Below are 19775 nucleotides of genomic sequence, written 5' to 3'. Positions count from 1 at the left end.
TTGCTCTCTCTCTTTAAGTTCTGTGAAGTTACAAGGTAAGAGTGGCAACTGTATCTTGTAAAGGGAGGTAGTAGGAGTAGGAAGCTACTATTGACATTGTTCTGTTACAGCAATTTTAGATGGACAAATTGCAGTTGAGAAAATTTCATGACTCGGTAAAATGAGCAATGATGACATCTGTGGATGCAGGTCTGTTCATATCTTTGCAGAGCCTTTAGGGAAATAAATATCTCGGAACATTCGGTGAAGTGAAGCTCACTCAATAAATCAACCTGACACAATAACACTTCTGGCACATGAGCTCTACTTCTCCTCAGTACCACCTACCCCCCTGTGTTCCTGTGCTACCAAATGGTGTCTCCCCACAGGCCTCTAAATCAAATCAAAGCACACAAATACAGTGAGAATTTATTGGGAATTGGTTTTGTTCGGCAAAAACATTACTTATTAGATGAACTGAAATGATAAATTTTGACCCTTTAAGTACTGAGCAGATTCAGACATCATACTGAGTAGTGAAGGGAAGTTAAGTTTTACTTCATACTGAGTTACACAAGTTACATCTATAAGCATGCCAAATCCAAATTTCATTTGCCTACTCAATTATTCTGAATAGGATGAACATAAATCTAAAATTTGTTTTGTTTTAGGGAAAAAATATAATCTCTATATTATAGACATTTATTCATAAAAATAGTACTCTTGCATTTTTTTTAAAGAAAGGAATATGGCAAACAGTACACACTAGGCTGGTTGCTTATGTAAGAAGACTTAAATATGGTATCTTTCTATACTGACTCTTGAATAGGCTACTGAAAATGAGTAGTACTATGTCCTTTGATTTAGAGTTTTTGAAAGATATCAGAAAGAAAGGATAGGACTCCATTTTTAATCTTCAAGGCCAGCAAATTAAAAGCAAGCTGATACTTAGCATCTTGAAGCTACAGTATTTAGAATATAACATTCTTGGGGCAAGCAAAATAATAGAAACAAGTCCTATAGTTGAGTAGTAGTGTACAGCTTATCTTTGAAAAAAGACATTTGCCTGGCTGCAGTGAAGTCTGATAGGTCAGATCTTTCCCCAAGAAAAACTTACAAGCATTTGCCTGGAACCTGTCAACACTCAATGACATTTTCATTAGTGCAAAACATGTATGTGGATATTATACTAGGGAGAAAATAAGTGTAGCAATGGAAGTAGTAGTATGTTTTGCTGTTGAGGATGTTTCTACTTGCATCTAGGTATGTTCATTATATTTGAAGGTATATTGTATATGGAAAGGATTGTTTTACGATGTAGTGGTAGATGTTAAATCGTAGCTAGATGATAGCTTTTTATGCTGCTTTAGTGAAATTGGTGCAAATTTGCATGGAGACATTTTGAATAATGTGTTTTGGTAAGCTTGCATCAGTTCAATAAAACTGGTATTAAAATACAATTAAGTTAAACTGTTAAAAGTTTGCAGGCAAGGCCTTATTGTGGTGGTGGTATGCCCTCCATCTAAAAATCTCTTTATATGATTATTTAATTAATCAGATTTCTTTCTAATTAGGTTGAAATTGTAACTTTTCCTGAATGTTCTCCTGCTAAGCAAATCATGTTTTAGAACATCTGTGCTCTGGGGAATGTGAAATATCTTTTCTTTAGAGAATTAAAGCAAACTTAGATTGTTAAACTGGAACAGGCTCCTGGATTGCTGGTAGAAATTTCATAGGCTAGGAGTTTTCCAAGAATGTTGTCAGCTCTAGTTCTAGTCCATCTGTATAATATTTAATACTCCTTCTATATATGATAGTTAAGGGAAGATGCAAATGGCTTCAGCAGGTTTTATCTTCCTTTTTTTTAGTTTAGAGGAGAAAAAGTACTGTGTTGTACATTTGGCTAAGCATGTAAGTTATGAAGTTTAATTAGTTTAAACTGAACAGAAATTGTTTTTTATTGATAGCTAAGATTTCTATGACTTCCTCTTTATATTTACAAGAAGTGTAATAAATAGCCATCCCCCAAAAAACCCTAACCTGGCAAACATCAAAGATATGATAAACACAGGGCTTTTCTATATGTAAGTATTACAGTGCTTTAACTTTATTAATACAATTAAACCTGTACAACCACCTAAGTGTGAATACAGTCATATTCATATAAAAGTGTTATAATTTATTCTTTTGTTTGTGTATGTGTGTGAGAGTTACTGTACCAATATGAGTGTTTGTTTACACTAATAAGTTTTGTTTCTTAATTATCACTGCTAAGTACAGACAGTCAAAAATCTCATGGCTGAATCGATTCAATCTTCACAGGTTAGTCTAAGCTGCATAGATTGAACTGACAAGTAAGTGAACAGACATTCACTTTTGATTCCGGAAATGCAGTCACATGCCTGCTGTGGCCCAGGCCAGAAGCCAAGGGGCGTTAGAGCATGCCTCGCTGCCTGGCTACAGAAGACAGTGTGGACCAAGGCTAGCCCAACCACCCTGCAAAGGGAGGTTTGCAGGGGAGGTGCAAAGCATCCTGGGATGCTGCAGGACTGAGTTAACTTGAATCCAGAGGGGTTCTGGGAGAGAAGTTCAATAAATCAATTTAAGTTCAATACTACATCCATCCAGTTTTGTCTGAAACTGGTTTTAGCCATATTGAAAGCAATTTATGTGCACTGAGCTTCTGTTGTGTTACAGATTTGAACCAGTTTCCAATCACTCATACCTGTTTATGTGTAATTTCTTTCCCCCTAGCCTAAGAGGCAATGCCCTCCACTAAATGCTTTCTCTCCCTGTTGTATGTATTCAGTTCTAGTGGTATAGTTTTTTTCTGGTTTAGGAACATAAGAACATAAAAACTGCCATTTACTGGGTTAGACCATAGGTCCACCTTGCCCGCTAATCTGTGTCACAGAGTGGGAGAGTAGATGCTGAAAGGAAAAGCGAACAGGGTATTACCAAGGTTTTTTCCACTGTTTCTCTCCCAGTTGAAACCTCCAGAATTCAGGGCAGAGGAGGGCAATTATTTTGGCTTGTGGACCACATAGGCACCTTTGGGATGTCATGAGGGGTGGTCAGCACCGCCCCCACCAAGAGCCCAGAGCCCATGCACCCTATGGCTCCTCCCTACTGCCACCAACAGTGTACAGCCCCAACCCTGACTCCAGGCTACTCTACCTCTGCTCCAGACTCGCCCTGGCTAGAGCAGATCAGCCAGAACCCGTGTGCATCCCTGCTTTGGGCTGCCTGTTCATGCTGAGCAGTGGCAGTGGCTGGGAAGAAGCTGTAGCTTGGTATGAGGGGAAAGTGGCCCCTCCCCCTCACTGCTCCCAGGCCCTTCTTGCTGCAGCTGCCTGAAGCTGCTCAGTGGTTTCTCTCTGCTGCTATCACTAGTGCTTCTGGGCTGCTCAGCAGGGCAACGGTGGCAGTGAAGAGGAGCCACTGATTAGCCTGGATGCTGGCTCTGGGTGGCTGCAGCAAGAAGGGCCCAGCAGCAGTGAAGGGGAGGGGCTGCTTTTCTTCTGTGCTGAGCTGCAGCTTCTGGCTGGCTGCCACCGCTGCTCAGCATATGTGGAACAGGCATGAGGCAGGCCACAGTTGGGGCTATGCGTATGGGTTCCTGCTGGTCCAGAGCTGTTCCGCTCCACTGGGCCGAGTCTGAAGTGGAGGTGGGATGGACCAGGGTCCATGCAGGGTTGTCCAGCTGTGGAGCTGCCTCAGCCCCACTGTGTGCCCAAGGCAGTGGGATGTGCCATGGGCTCGACAGTGTCTAGCCCGTGGTACATCCCACTGCCCTGGGCTAGGTGGGACCAAGGGACCCACAGTAGGTCAGAAAAAGCCCCTCTGAAGGCTGAATGCAGCCCATGGGCCATATTTTGCCCATCCCTGATTTTAGGATCTAGGAAGTTCTGAATGAGAGGATGTACCCTTAAGTGCCATGATCAATAGCTACTGATTCACATTTCCTCCAACAATTTGTCCAATCCCTTTTTTTGAATCTGGTTAAACTGTTATCTTCCACAGCAACTAGTGGCAATTAGTTCCACACTTTAATGGCATGAGGTATGAAAAAGAATTTTCTTTTGTTAATTTTAAATTTACCACCTACTAGTTTAATTTAATGACCCCTAGTTCTTAACTCTCTCTAGGCCTCACTCTTCTTAACATTTCTTGCTTACTGCTGCCATTCTGATCTGGGGGTTGATTGTATATCCCCAGGTATATTTTCCTATTGAAACATGAACTTTCTATTCACAGAGATTCTGTAGTACCTATCTTTTCAGTTGAAAAATCTACCCTATTTGATTTGATGCAATTTTTGATGTAAAGTGCCACTCTTTCACCAGTACAACCTATTCTGTCATTCCTATATAGTTTGTATCCCATTAATTTTCCTCATTCCACAATTGTTGTGAGATATTTATTATGTCCCTATTGTCCTTAATACCATTAAGCATTCTAGTTCCTCATCTTGGATCTTAGACTTCTGGCATAGTATAAAAGCAATTATATTTTTTATTGTTGCCTGATTGGCTACTTGTGCACAACCTTTTAATCAGTAAATTTATTTGTTCATGCTGGTCTTCACTGCATTTCATCTGAGTACTTTTTCCCTGTTTCTCATCCTCATTGTTTATGGTTACCCCACCCCTCCCCTCCCTGCCTCTAGGGATGTCAGTCCAACCTGGGTGCTGTTTTGCACCGGTTGGTTTCTCTCCAATGTTTAGTTTAAAAAGTGAAACACCTTATAATCAGTATAACTGTTTACACTAGAGCTTATACTAGACTGGCAAAATATCATATCCCTAACTGATGTAAACTTTTAAGAATAAGTAACGCTGAAGTTAGATGTATATATGTTTTGAAGTTCAAATTCATTTTTGTCAGTTTTATAAAAATATGTTTAATTACAGTGAAATTTAATTCATCCCTTCAGTCCCTCCCAAAAAGAGCAAAGGCATATTTGAGAAAATACATTGCTGACAGAAGTAGAAGAAATAACAGAAAATGCTACTTTTATATAGGGCCAGATTGCACTTTTTACATTAGAAAACATTTCTGAACTTCCTTTTTGGTGCTATATTTATAAGGTGTTGTTCATAAACATGAACTAGGGTTTCAAAATCTGTCCTATGATGTTTTGTTAGCCTGTGGAATGCTCTGATGCAGGAGATCACTAAGTCAAATACTATGGCAGTGTTTTTAAAGGAGTTGAATAACTATGTCTGTAGTTCCATTTGTTAGAGCAATGGTCTGAAATGGAATGATGTGGTCTATTTATATAGCAGTGAAAACAGTCAATTGTTGTGTAAACTCCTATGGTTCATTTTGAGATTTTTGTTTGGGCAAAAGGGACCAGAATGAGAATTACAAACTAAATACACCTTAATCGCTTCATCAAAGACAGAAAACACACACAGTCATAATACAAAGTAATTTATAAATAATTTATCCTCTACCTTCCTCCCTCTCCATCTTTATAATCTTGCTTTTTCTTTAACTGCTTTCTTTGCTAGCTTGGTCGTTCAACAGAACTTTAATTGATACAACTTTTTAAAAGTGAGGCAAGAATTTGATTGCCTAAGCATCTCTATATCCCACATTTTTCCTTGGACCTAACATACCTTGGAAGGAAAAGTTCTCATCCTGTTCTCTCCAAGGCATGTATGTTAGTATTCCCTATAAAAAAAATAAAATTGTCCTTTCTTCCCACCTTCAGAAGTCAAACTGAATTCCAGAGAGAGAGTCCAATAACTGATTCCAAATTTAGGACACTGAACTTTGGCCATCCACCTATCATTTTAAGGGAGACCTTAAGTACCAAAGAAAAACTATCAACAGAAACGACTAAAAGGTATAGCTACAAGGAGCTCCATTTGTTTTTCTTTTTCTCTGTTCAGAAAAAAATGTCTGTTTCAAATCCTATTTGCCCCTTATCTCTGTTTGTTCAGTTGTTTTTAATATCACGTACTGAAAGAATTTCAATAGCTGTTTCACCATGAAGTCATTTGTTATCCTTCAGCAGGCCTTTGCCTGCTGAATTTTAAAGCAGCCTCGACTATTTGCATCCTCCAGATGGAGCAGCATATAAACACTCCCAGATATTTCTGGTAAGTATGAAAAAATATCTTATTTGTCCTTTCTGTGAATAAATAAGAGAATGTCAAATTTTATAGACTAATAAATTTGTATGCCGGCACTGACATTGAATCTCTCATGGCCTGCAATGTCACAGACCCTGAGAAACACAATTTTTTTGTTTTCAAATGTATACTAAGTCAAATGGAGGCTCAATAAAAAGCCAGGGAATTTGATTGCATTGTTTATGTCTGCCCAGTAGTCTAATTCAGTTGCAATTTGCCATGAGGAAATACAATTTACATTTTTCCCAGGCTTATTGCATAAGCAATCATTCACATATACATGCAAGAGTGTATGTCAAGGAGAACTCAAGTAATGGGTTAAAATGTCGTTTAACACTATACTATAATGCCTGCTCTTATAAACATAACTTTTCTGTATAACAATGAGTCCTCTTAGGTACTGAAAATTAATTCAACACACAAAGTTATTTGTAATTTTAATTCCTAATTAATGTTGTATAACATTTATTCTAAGTCTCAATTACTTTTTGATACAATCATATATTGTGTCAAGTATGCCTGCTTGCAACAGTTTCAGAAATCACTATATCCAAACATTTTAAATTCAGTTAAAGGAATTCAGATAGATCTGAAAGAGATTTTTTTTTATTGAGATATTTCTAATTTGAAAACCACAGTAGAAAAAACATGTAATGGTCACATTCATTTAAATAATGAACTCTGGCAATATCAGCTATGACTGACAGTTTAATACTCTTTGCATTTGCCAGTTTTCATACTATATTTTCTAGTTACTTTCTAAATCAAATCTTTTGAAACAGACAAAATATATACAGTCAGCAAAATTAACACAATCACGATTGGATATAAAAGTGCATGTATAAATTATTAGGATTTTATCTTAATTTACCACATTTATGCCTGATATGATGTCTATTTGATAGAATGATTACATATTATTTTCTAAACTGGTTTTCTGAACAAAGTTTTAATAAATAATATGTATAATTTATTGTCTTTCATTAGTGCAGTTAAAATAGGAATTAGCTTTTCACTCCCATTTTTCAGCACTGATTTGATTATTTGAAAATGCATTTTCCTGAGTGGGTTTTTAGTTAACTGAAATGAAATATTTTAGTCATAAACATTTAAAATCAATATTTTATGTTTTATGGAATATTGGTTGGTACCAGTTACTCCTTAGCAACAAAGGGGAGGAAGATTTGTAGTTAAAATGTTGATGATCATGCATTTTCAACATTGGCATTTCTGATGGTATGTTTGTCATTCAGGGCAGATTACTAAAATGTATGTAAAAAAAGTTGCAAAAGTTACATAACTTTTCCAGGCTATAATATGTTTGCAAGAATATATAGAATATAATCCTATAACAATGTGATCCTTTATGTAACTATTCATTTTTCTTATTTATTTATCACAATTAATTTAGTACTGTCAGACCTGATTACAGTAATTCTTTCTTTGTGTGTTTATTTAACTAGAATGAACTATAGATAAAAAGGATCAAGCCTAAAGTATTGTTTCTTATTCAATGTGTATATATAGCAGTACAAAATCACATATTCTTTACAAGTTCTAACCCAGCCAAAACATTTATTGACTGAAATGGTTTTCCCTAAAAGCAGAACTGCATTTCTTGCCCCATCAACATTTGAAAATATTTTTTATATTTTATTTTTATTGACAAGAAAAAGTGATGTTACCACATTATGAAATATAAGAAATAGCTAAAAATTACTTGTATTACTATAAATAATCCTTTTTAAACCAGTACGTTCCATTTTTCATAATAAGCTAAATGATTCTAGTCAGTCTGAAATACTGAGGAAGTAAAACAATATGAGAGAGATGATCCTGTGAAAGGAGAATAGAATGGATGTAGTCATCTTCACCAACTCATTACAGCTAGGATAAATAAGATGTATTGTGGGTGGTTTGGAGGTGGAGAAAATCAGCTGATTTATATAGCATGCTCCCTAACGACACTGGGGAGTTTGTATCCATGCAATATTTCAAGCAGCATTAACATGGAATGCCTGCAAGGTAGGAAGCAGATATGGATGGAGGTTCAACTGCTTTTGTGAGAACCACTCTGTAAACTGGAGAGCTGTGAAGGAGCCAGTATATCACCCAGAGTCCTGGTCCTGGTCTGAGGACCACTTGTCTGTGTACATGTAGGATTTGCAGGGTTTGGAGGTTGTGCTTCATTTAGTCTTCACAAGATTTCAAGCTTCTTGCTGTTAGAGGAGAATTCCATGAAAGTGTGAGATTAAACTCCTGAGAAGTTAACTTCAGGAGGTTAAGCTCCTGTGAAATTTTTATCATTTCCCAATGTATTGTGATTCCATAGTTCTTAATATGCCCATAAACAGACATTGACTTCTATTGGTAGGAATTTCTGAGAAATGTAAACTGGTAGAAATCCTTCTGGGAGAGGCAGCAATACAAACATTCAGTGTGCTGCCACCCTCTTTCCCCTGCTTTCTGTGCCTTCTCAAAATCAGGGGGATCCTGGTGATGGGGTGAGTGGAGTAGTGGGGAAAGATTCCTTGCATCTGCCCCAGGCCAGGCTTCAGAGTGAGCACGGGGGCAAAGCCAGGTAGTGCTGGTCTGGGAGGGCAGAGAAACAGAGGGGAAAAGTCCCCTGCCCAGAACAGCTGCTTCTCTGCTCTGCTTTTAGTCTTATGGAGTAGAGTGGAAGCAGCAGCAAGGCAATCATGCACCCACTTCTTATTCCAGAGACTCTGGTGTGAGAAGGAAGTAGGGGTGCACTGCTATTTCTGCTCTGTTGCCAGGCACTGGGAGCCAGGTGGAAAGAGCAGTGGGACTGTGACAGGGGGCTGCCCCAAGGCCAGATCTCAAGTTGGCCCACCCCGCTGTCTAGGGCAGACTGCCCGGTCTTTCCTGCCATGGCTTGATGTATGATTTAATATAATAAGCAGGAGGCTGCCCATAACTGCTCCAATGCCAGGGGGCACTATCCATGGCTCTGTACCTTCCTTATACTGTAGGCCATGCCTCACAGATGGCATCCAGATTATTATTGCTACCTGGCTTCAGGCAGGGGCAAACTCAGTCCACTGGTGGACCTCTTTCACACTCACTCTCACTCCGCCCCCCTCTCACAGGGGCCTCTAGAATACTGCCCATCACTGGGCTGCTACCTACTTCCCTGCTCCCTTGAGTGACCCCTCTTGGCCATCAGGCTTCACTACTCTTACTTTGGCATAGCACACGCAGCACCTTCGGTTCGCTCAAGCTCCCCTCCTCTACATGGCCTTGTCCTTGTGCCAAACATTGGGCTGACTCTGCCCGTAGCCCCTCAATGGGCAACCTGATCCTCATCTCACTCATTGGGCTGGCCTATGTACTGCCCTTCAAGCTACCTGTGCAGCCCTACTCACTACGCCTCTGGTTCAGCCCTTGAAGCCACCCTCAGCAACCCTACTCTGTACCCCATACACGTACAGTCCTTTGATTGCCTCTTTGCACCCTACTCTGTGTGGGCCTCCACACCAATATTACTCCCTCTTGGGGTATCCGGGGTCTTACACCCATGCTGGGATCAGGTGCCTCTTTGTTAGCGTGCCTGGCCCACATTGCTGTCACAATCACCCATCAGATGGTGGGGGCCAGGGTTAAGGTGCCCCTACCCACCTTTCACTGTGTGTGTGGGGGTGTAACTGGTCTGGTATTTCTTGGGGGTTGTCCTGTCACAGACAGACCCATCTTCCCTGGCAGGGTGCAGTTTCACGTCATCCCCAGGAGCAGGAGCCTCCTGCCATCTCCATAGCCCCTGCCCTTACCCCCAAGATGTTCCAGGAGCAGTAGCTCAGCCAGGTGATGTTACTCCCTTGGAAGCTGGCAACAAACTGCTGCCCCAGACCTGAGAGCTAGGCTCTAAAATAGCCACACTCATCCAGCACCTGCCAGCTGCCAGCTTTCAGTCCTTAAAGTGGTAGGCACCAAAGGTGCTCTGCCACAGGGACAAAGCCCCTTCCTGCCTCTTACACCAGGACCTCTAGTAGGAGAAGCAGGCAGAAAGCAGCGTGTGGCTCTGGGAGGGGAGAAGCAGCTTTCCCCCATGCCTTCTCCAGACTGGGGTGCCTCTGATCTTGGGGAATGCATGGGAACTTTTCCTTTGGTTCCACTGCTCCTTGTCCCCAGGAGGTGTTAAACTGCGGGATGTTCAACCTCCTGGGAGAAACTCTTCTTGGACTGATTTAACCTTAGTTGTTCCAAGGTTATTTTTCTACCTGAGGGTGTGTCCAGATGAACATGCACATGCTGTTTGCAGTGCTGCAGACCCATCTGCAGCACTGCAAATGACACACATGCAGGCATTTACAGCATTGCTAATTTGCAACATGGCAGGATTTTTGACACAGGGAGATTCTGGTGTCAAAAAAAGCCATGCCAGAAAAAAGTGGGGTGGTGCACGTGGCAGCAGCATGTGCTGCCCGAAACTGGAACCTGGCTGGCCAGAGCTATATTCTGGCTTCTGGCCAGGCTTTGCATGCCCAGATTGTCACTCCTGGAGACCCAGGAGGCCTCCAGGACTCCAGGTAAGGCTTCTGGAGCCAGACTCCCTTTCCTCACTTGGGGCAACTTGCTGTGCACCAGAGTGCATGTACAGGGGTGTTCCCCAGGGACAACTAGCAGTGGCATATATCTGTGTGTCTGCTAGTTGTCCCCAGGGAATGTACTTTTCCACTTGTGGGGACCTGCCCTCAGTGGCCATTTTTTTGCTCTGAGAGAAAAACCTTGAATGCCTATTTCTATGTTTGGTTTCTAACAGGAGAATGAAGATTTCCCCCAGTAGAAACTAAACGTTTGTACATAGCCTATGTGTTCAGCCCCAACTATGGGATGCGACTTTGCCGTTCTCAAATCAGTGGGTCTCTTAGTTGAGTCTGAAGTTTGCACATTTTTATAGAGAATAATGAGCTTGAAAAGTCCTCAAAGTAAAGTGTTATATTCAGTAATAATATATCCAGTAATTCACTGAATATAAAGGATTATATAATAATAATAATAATAATAATAATAATGCTTTATATTCAGTGTTGAACTTTTTTCAATATCTTGTTGCTTTATTTGAAGTATATCGATGTGGTTCAAATATTTTCATATTTTGTTCTTAATATATGGCAAATTTTAGCACTCAGAGTCATATGCCACCTTACTTCTTTACATATAAGTTGCAGAAATATCAATAAAACCTTTATGCTAAGTAAGGGTAGAATATAGGCCTTAATCAGATATGTAAAACTATCAGCTATAATGTTTATTTCTAACATGCACTTTACAAAGGAATCAAAGTCCTGTATCTAGACTGTTATAGATTAAAGGTCTGAGTTAAATTAATAGTAAGTAGTTTGGTGCTAATATTGCAGTACAGAAAAATTCTTAGTTATTGACTTGAGGTAAAAGAGAGCTACTTCTCTAAGTACTGTTATATAAATGATTGCTGTCCTCAGGGGAAAGAGGTGACTGAAGTGATAGAGGATCTTTCAGACCCATATAGTGAGTTCATGCTCTGGGAATTGCATTGTAGCTGACATGCATATAGTGAACGCTGCTTTAATAATCCTGGCTATCAACACACATGTATTTTTATAAATATTTAAAAAGCAAAAAGAAAAGAAAAGTGGGGAAGATATATAGAAAGAAACTAGGCAAGGATTCTGCATCAAGGAGATCAAGAGTGGATAAATAGATATTAAAAGCAATATATGAGTTAGGAGTCATCTTTTTTGTGTTACGTATACGAACATATAACTTGCTTGTTTGTCTCTTGCTAAAGTGTCAGGGAGTTAGACTCACATCATTGTGCTAGCTGTATTTAAAGATCTTAGTTTTATGTTTCTGAAAATGTCATCTATTCCTTCAATCACTTGTAAGCCCCCTGTAATCTCTTTTTAATGTAAGCGCACTGGAGTTTTCCCTTTTGTTTGCTGCCCTTGCATTATTTACTTTGATCCGCTGTGAGAAAATCTGAAAGTGTGTTGTCCTAAATGCTAGCATCTCACCAACAAGATTTGAGGCCTTGTACTTCACATTGAAGAAAAAGGCTCTTGTGTGAAGACGCAGGTTTTGTTTAGTTCTCTGTCCCTGGTGGGAGCCTTAATTGCATTTTCTCTCGCTCACAGTGGCTGGCTAAGGAGTGCCTGCCTTCCCTGCTGATGCTGGAGTTTTCAAGCTCTATTACTCTGTGACGGAGAAAATTCCTTGGTCCAGGAAGAAAAGACTCAGATTAAAAAAAAAGTGTTTAAGTATTGTCAGTTTACCATGTGTAGTAAACAGAACAAACAATAGCCTATCTTAACCTTCCCCCCCACTTTAAGACTGTTATACGAGTTTATATGACCTAGTTTGTAGAAATCATATCATCTTTAGAATGCTAAATATTATTGAGAAAATAATTCCTTAGGCCAAAAAAAAAGACTTCTTGGGGTAACTGGTAAACAGAATTATTTTTACTCTTTTGTGCTCTCTTAATACATGCCATCTATTTAATTTTATAGATTATAGATAGATGTAATGGCAAATATAATCCCTCTAATCAGTTTTAAATGTCATTATCTGCAATTTGAAAATCTCAAAGATTTCAAATACTATAAATAAATATTTAAACATAATTATGATGGAGCAAATTGCATTGCATATGAAGAGGAACTAAAACAGATTTAAAACTACAATTGGGATATCCTCCATAACTCCCCTCATTTTAATGTGTTTCACCTAATAAATTGTGTGCAGCATCACGCACTGAGCAGAATGCCTAAAGTAGTTAGACCTAATGGGAATGACTAATGATGAAGCAGCATTTTAGCTTTTTATAGTGTTCTTTTCAGCCAGTTGCTTCACACATTGTAACATTCAAACAAACTTCAGGGTATTTTTAGCAGGCAGAGATGTACATGTGAGATTAAAATGACTCAGTTTTTGATATTAGACCTGTGGTTTCAGAGCCTGTTTAGATAATTCATATTTGGAAGAGGAAAACCAGCAGTGGGATAAAACAAATTAGAGTTTAAATCTGAGAGCTATTAACAAAAGTGTTCTAGCCCAACTAAACTACCAGAATGGCACATTAAGAAGTGAGAATGTTTTCTTTGTAGGGTTTACAGGGGCGGGAAATTATTTCAGGCGGAGGGCCACTTACTGAGTTTTGGCAAGCCATTGGGGCCGCATGACAGGCAGCCAGGGGCAGATAAATATTAATTTTAAAAAAATTTTAGGGACCCCACGGGCTGGATAGAATGGCCTAACAGGTTTACAGGGTTGTTGTTGCCCCATTGTTAGTGAGGTTTTTGTGGACTCCTTTTCAGTCTTTGACCTCTTTGTTACAGTCATATTTGGCAGTTTTTTTACATTAATATCAAAGTATGAGGTTTTAATCTTTTAATCTGTCACCACAATAATCCATCTCTTTTTTTACTTCTGGAATGGACCCTGCAGAACCCTTTCTGAGTTCTAGGATGATGAAAATAGGTATGTTTTTCTTTTAACAGTTTCTGCATCTAGAGTCACTATTTTTTGGACAACAAAACTTCAGGGCCTTTCAGTAAAAGACTAACTTGAACTTGGTAACTTTTGATCTTTAAAGCTCTACATGGTTTTGGGTCCTGGCTATCAGGAAATTGAGATGTGCCTGGGGAAGAGTATTTTGTGCCCAAAAGGTTGTCTAATGACTCTCCCAAACAGAGTTTGTCCAATAAAATGTGTCATAAATAATTGACACCTCTCATACATTTCCTGTACCATCACAGCTATAACAACACTGTAAACCCTACATAGAAAACATTCTCACTTCTTATTGTGCCATCCTGGTAGTTTAGCTGAGCTAGAATGCTTTTGTTAATAGCTCTCAGATTTGAATTCTAGTTTGTTGAAGGCATTCTCAGTAGGGGAATTTGCTTCCTTCATTAGTCTAACAGCCAGAATTTCTTGGGTATGTTACAGGGTCTATCTGTTTACCTAAGTTTTCTCCTGTGGTTTTGCAGGAGTGAGTTTTGGCAAAGAAGGAGAATTTTAAAGCAATCCTTTCCATCACAGAAAAGGGCAGTTCAGGTGAAAAGTTATTTCAGCAATTAAGCCGAATAGGCAGAATAAATGCCAATTATCAACCCACTAGGAAGATGGCTAGATCTGCTTATCTTTACACAGATATTTACCTACATAAAAGTCTGGGTGTCAAACTCACCCTGTGCCCCAGGCTGGATCCAGAATGCAGGGTTTATTCGTGGGCCAGATCCTGGCAAGGAGCAGTGGCAGTGGAACTGACAGGGATGCAGTGGGACTGGCAGGACTAGCAGAGTGATGGTGGCTGTGGCAGGAGTGGCAGGATTGGCCGTGGGGTTGGTAATGAAGGTGGTAGTGTCTGTGGCTGGACTGGTAGGGGAAGTGAGGTGGACCAGTGGCAGGCTGTGCCCCTTCCCCCTGACTTCTTTTATCCTGCTGGTAGTCAGGACCGATATTTAACACACATGGTCTAGGTTTACTTATTAGAACTTAAGAAGGGCCTAAAACATCCTGAAGTTCTGAGGCATCTATTTCATGGAGTGCACAGAAGATGCACCTTCTGCTCTGTTTATTAGACATATACTAGACAAGATTATAGTAGAGTATGACGAATCTGCAGTGCACCTCCAGACCACACAGCTGCTTTCCTACTGCAATAGAAACAAAGACACTTTTTGATATTTCATTCAGTTCTTCTGTTATTAATTATATTTAAAGGAGAGGAGGACTTCCAATCTTTGGCTTCTTTTGAGCCTACAGTACTTATCCAGTTTGCCATCAGTGATCCTGCTTCCTTTTCCTAATGTCTTGTAATCTCCTCAGTCATAGAAGAATATTACAGGCTGGCCCAAAATAGAAAACATTGTGCCTTAGTTTACATGTTGTTAAGAGGCTAAGATTGGAATGATTAGAGTTCTCAGAGAAAGCATTGCTCTTTGTTTAAACTCTAGAAGTCAATACAATTACAGGACTTGTAACCTCCAAGCCCCGTTTCATACCCTAACAAAACTCCAGAATACTTTTGAGACGTATTCATAGCAAGCCCTGGGCACCAAAATTCCTAGTTATACCGCTGGCTTTTGTTTACTAGTGTTGAAGAGCATGCATATGGTCAGTTACCCCAGACCAGTTGATGCACTGAAAATTCCTGCCTTTATTTAAATAAAAGTTATTTGTGAGCTTGTGCCCTTATTACCAGGGATCCCGGTTTTCTCTGATAAAAAAACCAAAAACAAACAAAAAAACCCCCTCCAATTTTTGGATTTAAAAAGTAACCCAAAATCCACATTTTCCAATGATTAAAATGAGATGCCACTATATATATATCTATATATTAGATATATAGTTTAATTTTGATCACAGAAAAATGTGGATTTTGGGTCACTTTTTTAAATCCAAAAAATGGGGATCTTTTTTAAACAGAGAAAACCAGGATCCCTGCTTATTACATAGAAAGAGAAGAATGGTACTTACACATTTCTACTCTCATTAGTCAGTCAAAATATCGTGAATTGTTGGATATTCTCTTCCCTAGTCTTTGCCCCAATCTAAAATATAAGGAACTGCCCACTCCCCAAGTCCCTAAACACTTATTTATCCCTGGCACGTATGTCTGTGATAGAGATTGTAAAGGTTTATTTAGGCCTCAGCAATGTACCTTTGGTGGACAGGTATGCTGGTGTGTAAGAGGATTATTAAATTGAAGGAACCCTGCTCCCCAAATAGATTAGCATGCATATTCAAGCTGTTTTTGTTCATTTCAATGAGAGAGAAATATGCTAAGGTTGTCATCTTCGCATTTACCTTCAAGTTTTGTAGGGTGCTGGCATAGACTAAAACAACATCTAGCCAGAGTTTGGAGGTGTGTTTCACTTATGTTGTGTGGATGACCATTCCTAATCTTTTATTCAGAACCCACTTCCTGACCTGGCAGATGAAGGTGCAGAAATTAGAATTATACATCAAAATGTGAATTATTCACTTGAGTCTACCCATCCTGGGCAAAAGGAGGATACAGAATATATAGAATGGACATTTAGTCTGGTAACAAGTTTACATAACATGGTAGAAAAGTGAAAGACAAAGTGTACATGACTTTTAGATAATGTTATACTATTAAAGGTAAAGGAATGGCCAACTATAAGTTAGTGAAAAGGTAAGAGAATATTTTTCAATCAGAAAGGTTGGAGAATACTTTGACATTTGGCATATGTCAAAATATATTATAGTATCTTCTGCTTTGTTTTGTTCTGGGACAGCAAAGCCACAATATGCCCTTTTTGTTTTTTATTCAAAGTTCTTTTTTGTGCCTTTTCTTTTTCTGTGCTCTAAGGCAGGAATGGATTCAGAACTCCTCTGCCATCCCCACCTCTATTGCTCCTTGGATGGGGAGGAAACATTGCGGTCAGGGATGCTAGAGGGCTGGGCCATGCGTTATCATGCCATGGGTGACATGACAGATGTTAAAATGCTCCTATGCCATAAAGAAGTTGCTGATTTAATCAGGAACTTCTATGTGTCCGATCCGTAAATGTTGTCACTGGCTCACAATTTTTATCATGGGATAACATGATGGAACATCTGGCATGTTTCAAAAAGTCATGCAAAACTCACTTTTAACTTCCAACAAATGTAACATGTAGAGGAGGCCCTTGAGGTCAACATTTGTTACCTAATAGATATCCTAATCAAAATAATTATATGGTCATTGCTCTATTTTATACATGATATTTATGGAAAACATAAGTCAATATAAATCATTCTTCAGATTCCTTTTTGCCACTCCGTGTAAACATGTTCCAAGTATGAGGGTTGCATTATGATGATATTCTATCTAAATTCAGATTCCAGGATTCTGGAAGATCCTGCTCTATGTTGTCCATTGGAAGGAGATACCTTAAATAGTGCAAGTTGCTTAAATATACCCCTAGATTTAATTAAAAGTTAAAAACTGCTACCTTCTGAGCATTTCTTCTTTTGGAAAACATTCTCATAGGCTAATTTATATAACACCACCACATAATAGGGAAGGATTCCAATTGATTTTCTCTACCCTGGTTGTATACAGAAACCCATGAACAATTGAAACATCCATAGATATGTGATATGAACACTCATTAGGATTTTTGACCAAAAAAGCTAATCTGTATATGTGCAGTAACTATGAAATATTATTTGCCATTTTGAACATCTTTATTGCTTTTTTTTAAAGCAGAGGTTCATATTAAGTATTAATGACCTGAAAAGTATTTTGATTTAAATTTCACTATGTCATCAGTAGTAAAAAATGGCTGAAGTCAATAACTTTGGCCTGTTTGCTGGTGAACAAGCAGTTACTCTATCTCAGCTTTGCTCTTCCTTTGTAAAGAAGGGCTATAATTTGGGAGAGAAAAGGCATGATTTCTTATCTCAATCCAAGGAAATGAGTAGAACCTCGGATAGGGAGAGGTTTTCTATTACTCATTTTTCTTGTTACTTTATTTTGTTAGCTTAAAAAAAAACCTTTTGTTGATGGCATCTTTTTGTTTCTGCTGAATCAGTCCACTAGTTTATATAGTTTATTTATATCAAAACTCGTGTAACAAAGGACCCAGTCCGACTCTAATTAAAGGTGGTGGCAAAACTCCCATTGCTGATGTTGGAAGAAGGTTCAGGCCTTTAGTCTGGGAAACAACACTCTTCAAAATTTGTAAAAATAAATTCTTACAAGCCACAGACCTTATATTTCAACAGTTAGGTCTGTGCTTTTCAGTTCAGAGAGGAAAAATGCAAATAGGAATGTACAATGGGAGTCTTGTATCTAAGTCCAACAGTTTTTTTTAAAAGGTATGACCGGATATAACCCCATTTCCATGGCCAGATTTCTGAAAATACTGTTTGTCACAAAAATGACAAAAGTATTTTGAGCTACACTACAATGCCATACTGTTAACAGTGAATATAAACTCGTGCTACAGAACTACTTTTAGATTGTCACCTAAAAAGGGAGATAGAGAGAAACAACTTTTTTCGTTATAGGTTATAGTTGGCACCCACAAGAGACACCAAGAAATACATTAAAGAAAAATAAGTTATTTGCCTTACAGTTTAGATTGTTAGGGGCTAGAGTGACAGGTACTGTTCACTTTTGTATATATAACTTCTGACATGATGTGATGAAAAAAAGATTAAGGAATTAGCTTCAGCTTGCAACAGACGTATAGAAGGTGCATTTGTTATTCTGTAGCTGATTTTATGTAATACAGCAATAACAACAGGGAAACCCCACAAAAACTGTATTCATGCTGACCATGGCTACAAAAAGAATACTCAGTCTTAACAATTATTCTGACCCTGAGGTGACAAATATCCCTTAGAAACCTGTTTATTTATATCCAGTTATTTTAAATGCAACCGTAATAAGACTTATGCTAATATAATCTTGCAGTTTCTAGTTTAATCTACCCTGCAATGAGAAATCCAGAGTTTGTTAAATTAAATTCCCTTTTTTCAATCCACCTTACCAGTTCATTCTACAGTGGCTGTCAGATAGCCTTAGTAAGCTAAAGAAAAATGGCTACAACATCTGTTAATTTATTGTAGAGACATCACCTTATATGATTGAGAGGATATTAACTGTAACTAGTGAAAGACATTTTTTCTATAACAGAGTAATTTTTGAAGTTAACTCTTATTATTATTCTGGTGGCCTTAATGAACATTCCTAGCTAAGTTAGGAATGTGATCCTGTAAAGGCTGAATAGCCTTGGAGTCAGGGTGGCTCTCAGTACTTACATATCTGGCTACACTGCTCAGAGAATTAGGACATTGCTTTCTTTTCCCTTAATTTTTAAATGTTTGGACATTTAGTATTAATTTAGCTGAGGCATCTAAAAATAAGTGCTCTTTTGCTGTGGTGATTCTTAAAATGTAACTAGCAGCATATAAAATACTGACTAAGAAGCAAGACTTAGTAGCTTTATAGACATTTAGCACCGTGTATTTTCTAACTGGGCTAGTTTGAAAGACAAGATTGTTTGGTTACTGTTCATATCAACTAGTTATGTTTTGTTCATTATCTGTGAACCGGTTGCAATTGTCAAATCCAGTTGTCAAATCTTTACTTAAAAGATTTTTTGCAACTTTTTTTTTTTGAAAGAAGCTCCAAGACTTCTGTCCTTTGCAGCAGGATGTTAAAATTCAGCGGGGAGAAAGCCCTGGAGCAAAAGAAGTGCCTTTTCTTTGTCCCCTTAAATTCCATTTCAGTTTGGCTGAGATATAAGCTTTTGCAAATTATTATTTCTCTTCTCTTGTTTGTGTGCCTGAGGAAAATTTTGGCAGCATTCCAAAATAATAATTGAATTTGGCCATGCTAATCTAGGGCATGGCCAGCCCACTCAGCCACCAAAGTAGCAGCATGATCCTGGGACCACTAGTGGAAGAGAGCCTTTCTGGATGGTTGATGTAAAAGAAGAAAAAAATTGGATCATGCTTCTTGCAGCAACTCACGTCAAATTCAGCACATCATCCCTGCGGCCCATCCTTCTTCCCTCCTCCCTCCCTACATGTTGGGATCATGCATGGGAAAGCAGTCCCTTCTCTTCCCTCACATCTTGGGGTTAGGGCAGAAAGGAAAAACAGCTAAGCTGAGTCCTCACGACTACC

At 38.8% G+C, this 19775-nt stretch overlaps 1 protein-coding gene across 6 annotated transcripts in view; it reads left to right on the top strand.

The window, feature by feature from the left end:
- DACH1 (dachshund family transcription factor 1) overlaps positions 1–19775 on the top strand; it is a 530916-nt gene that overhangs the window by 87580 nt on the left and 423561 nt on the right. Inside the window, exon 1 of one of the 6 annotated variants that reach the window (XM_025197330.1) lies at positions 6027–6089. The exons of the other annotated variants lie outside the window; for them this stretch is intronic. Within the exon in view, the coding sequence (XP_025053115.1) occupies positions 6055–6089 (35 nt within the window). The 5' untranslated portion in view covers positions 6027–6054. Of the gene's footprint in view, positions 1–6026; positions 6090–19775 lie in introns of those variants that run through there. 6 annotated transcript variants of the gene reach the window in all.

The sequence above is a fragment of the Alligator sinensis genome, unplaced genomic scaffold, assembly GCF_000455745.1.
Source record: "Alligator sinensis unplaced genomic scaffold, ASM45574v1 scaffold241_1, whole genome shotgun sequence".
Lineage (NCBI taxonomy): Eukaryota > Metazoa > Chordata > Crocodylia > Alligatoridae > Alligator > Alligator sinensis.
The sequence above is the reverse complement of the archived record's forward strand: the minus strand, read 5'-3'. Positions and strand labels throughout refer to the sequence as shown.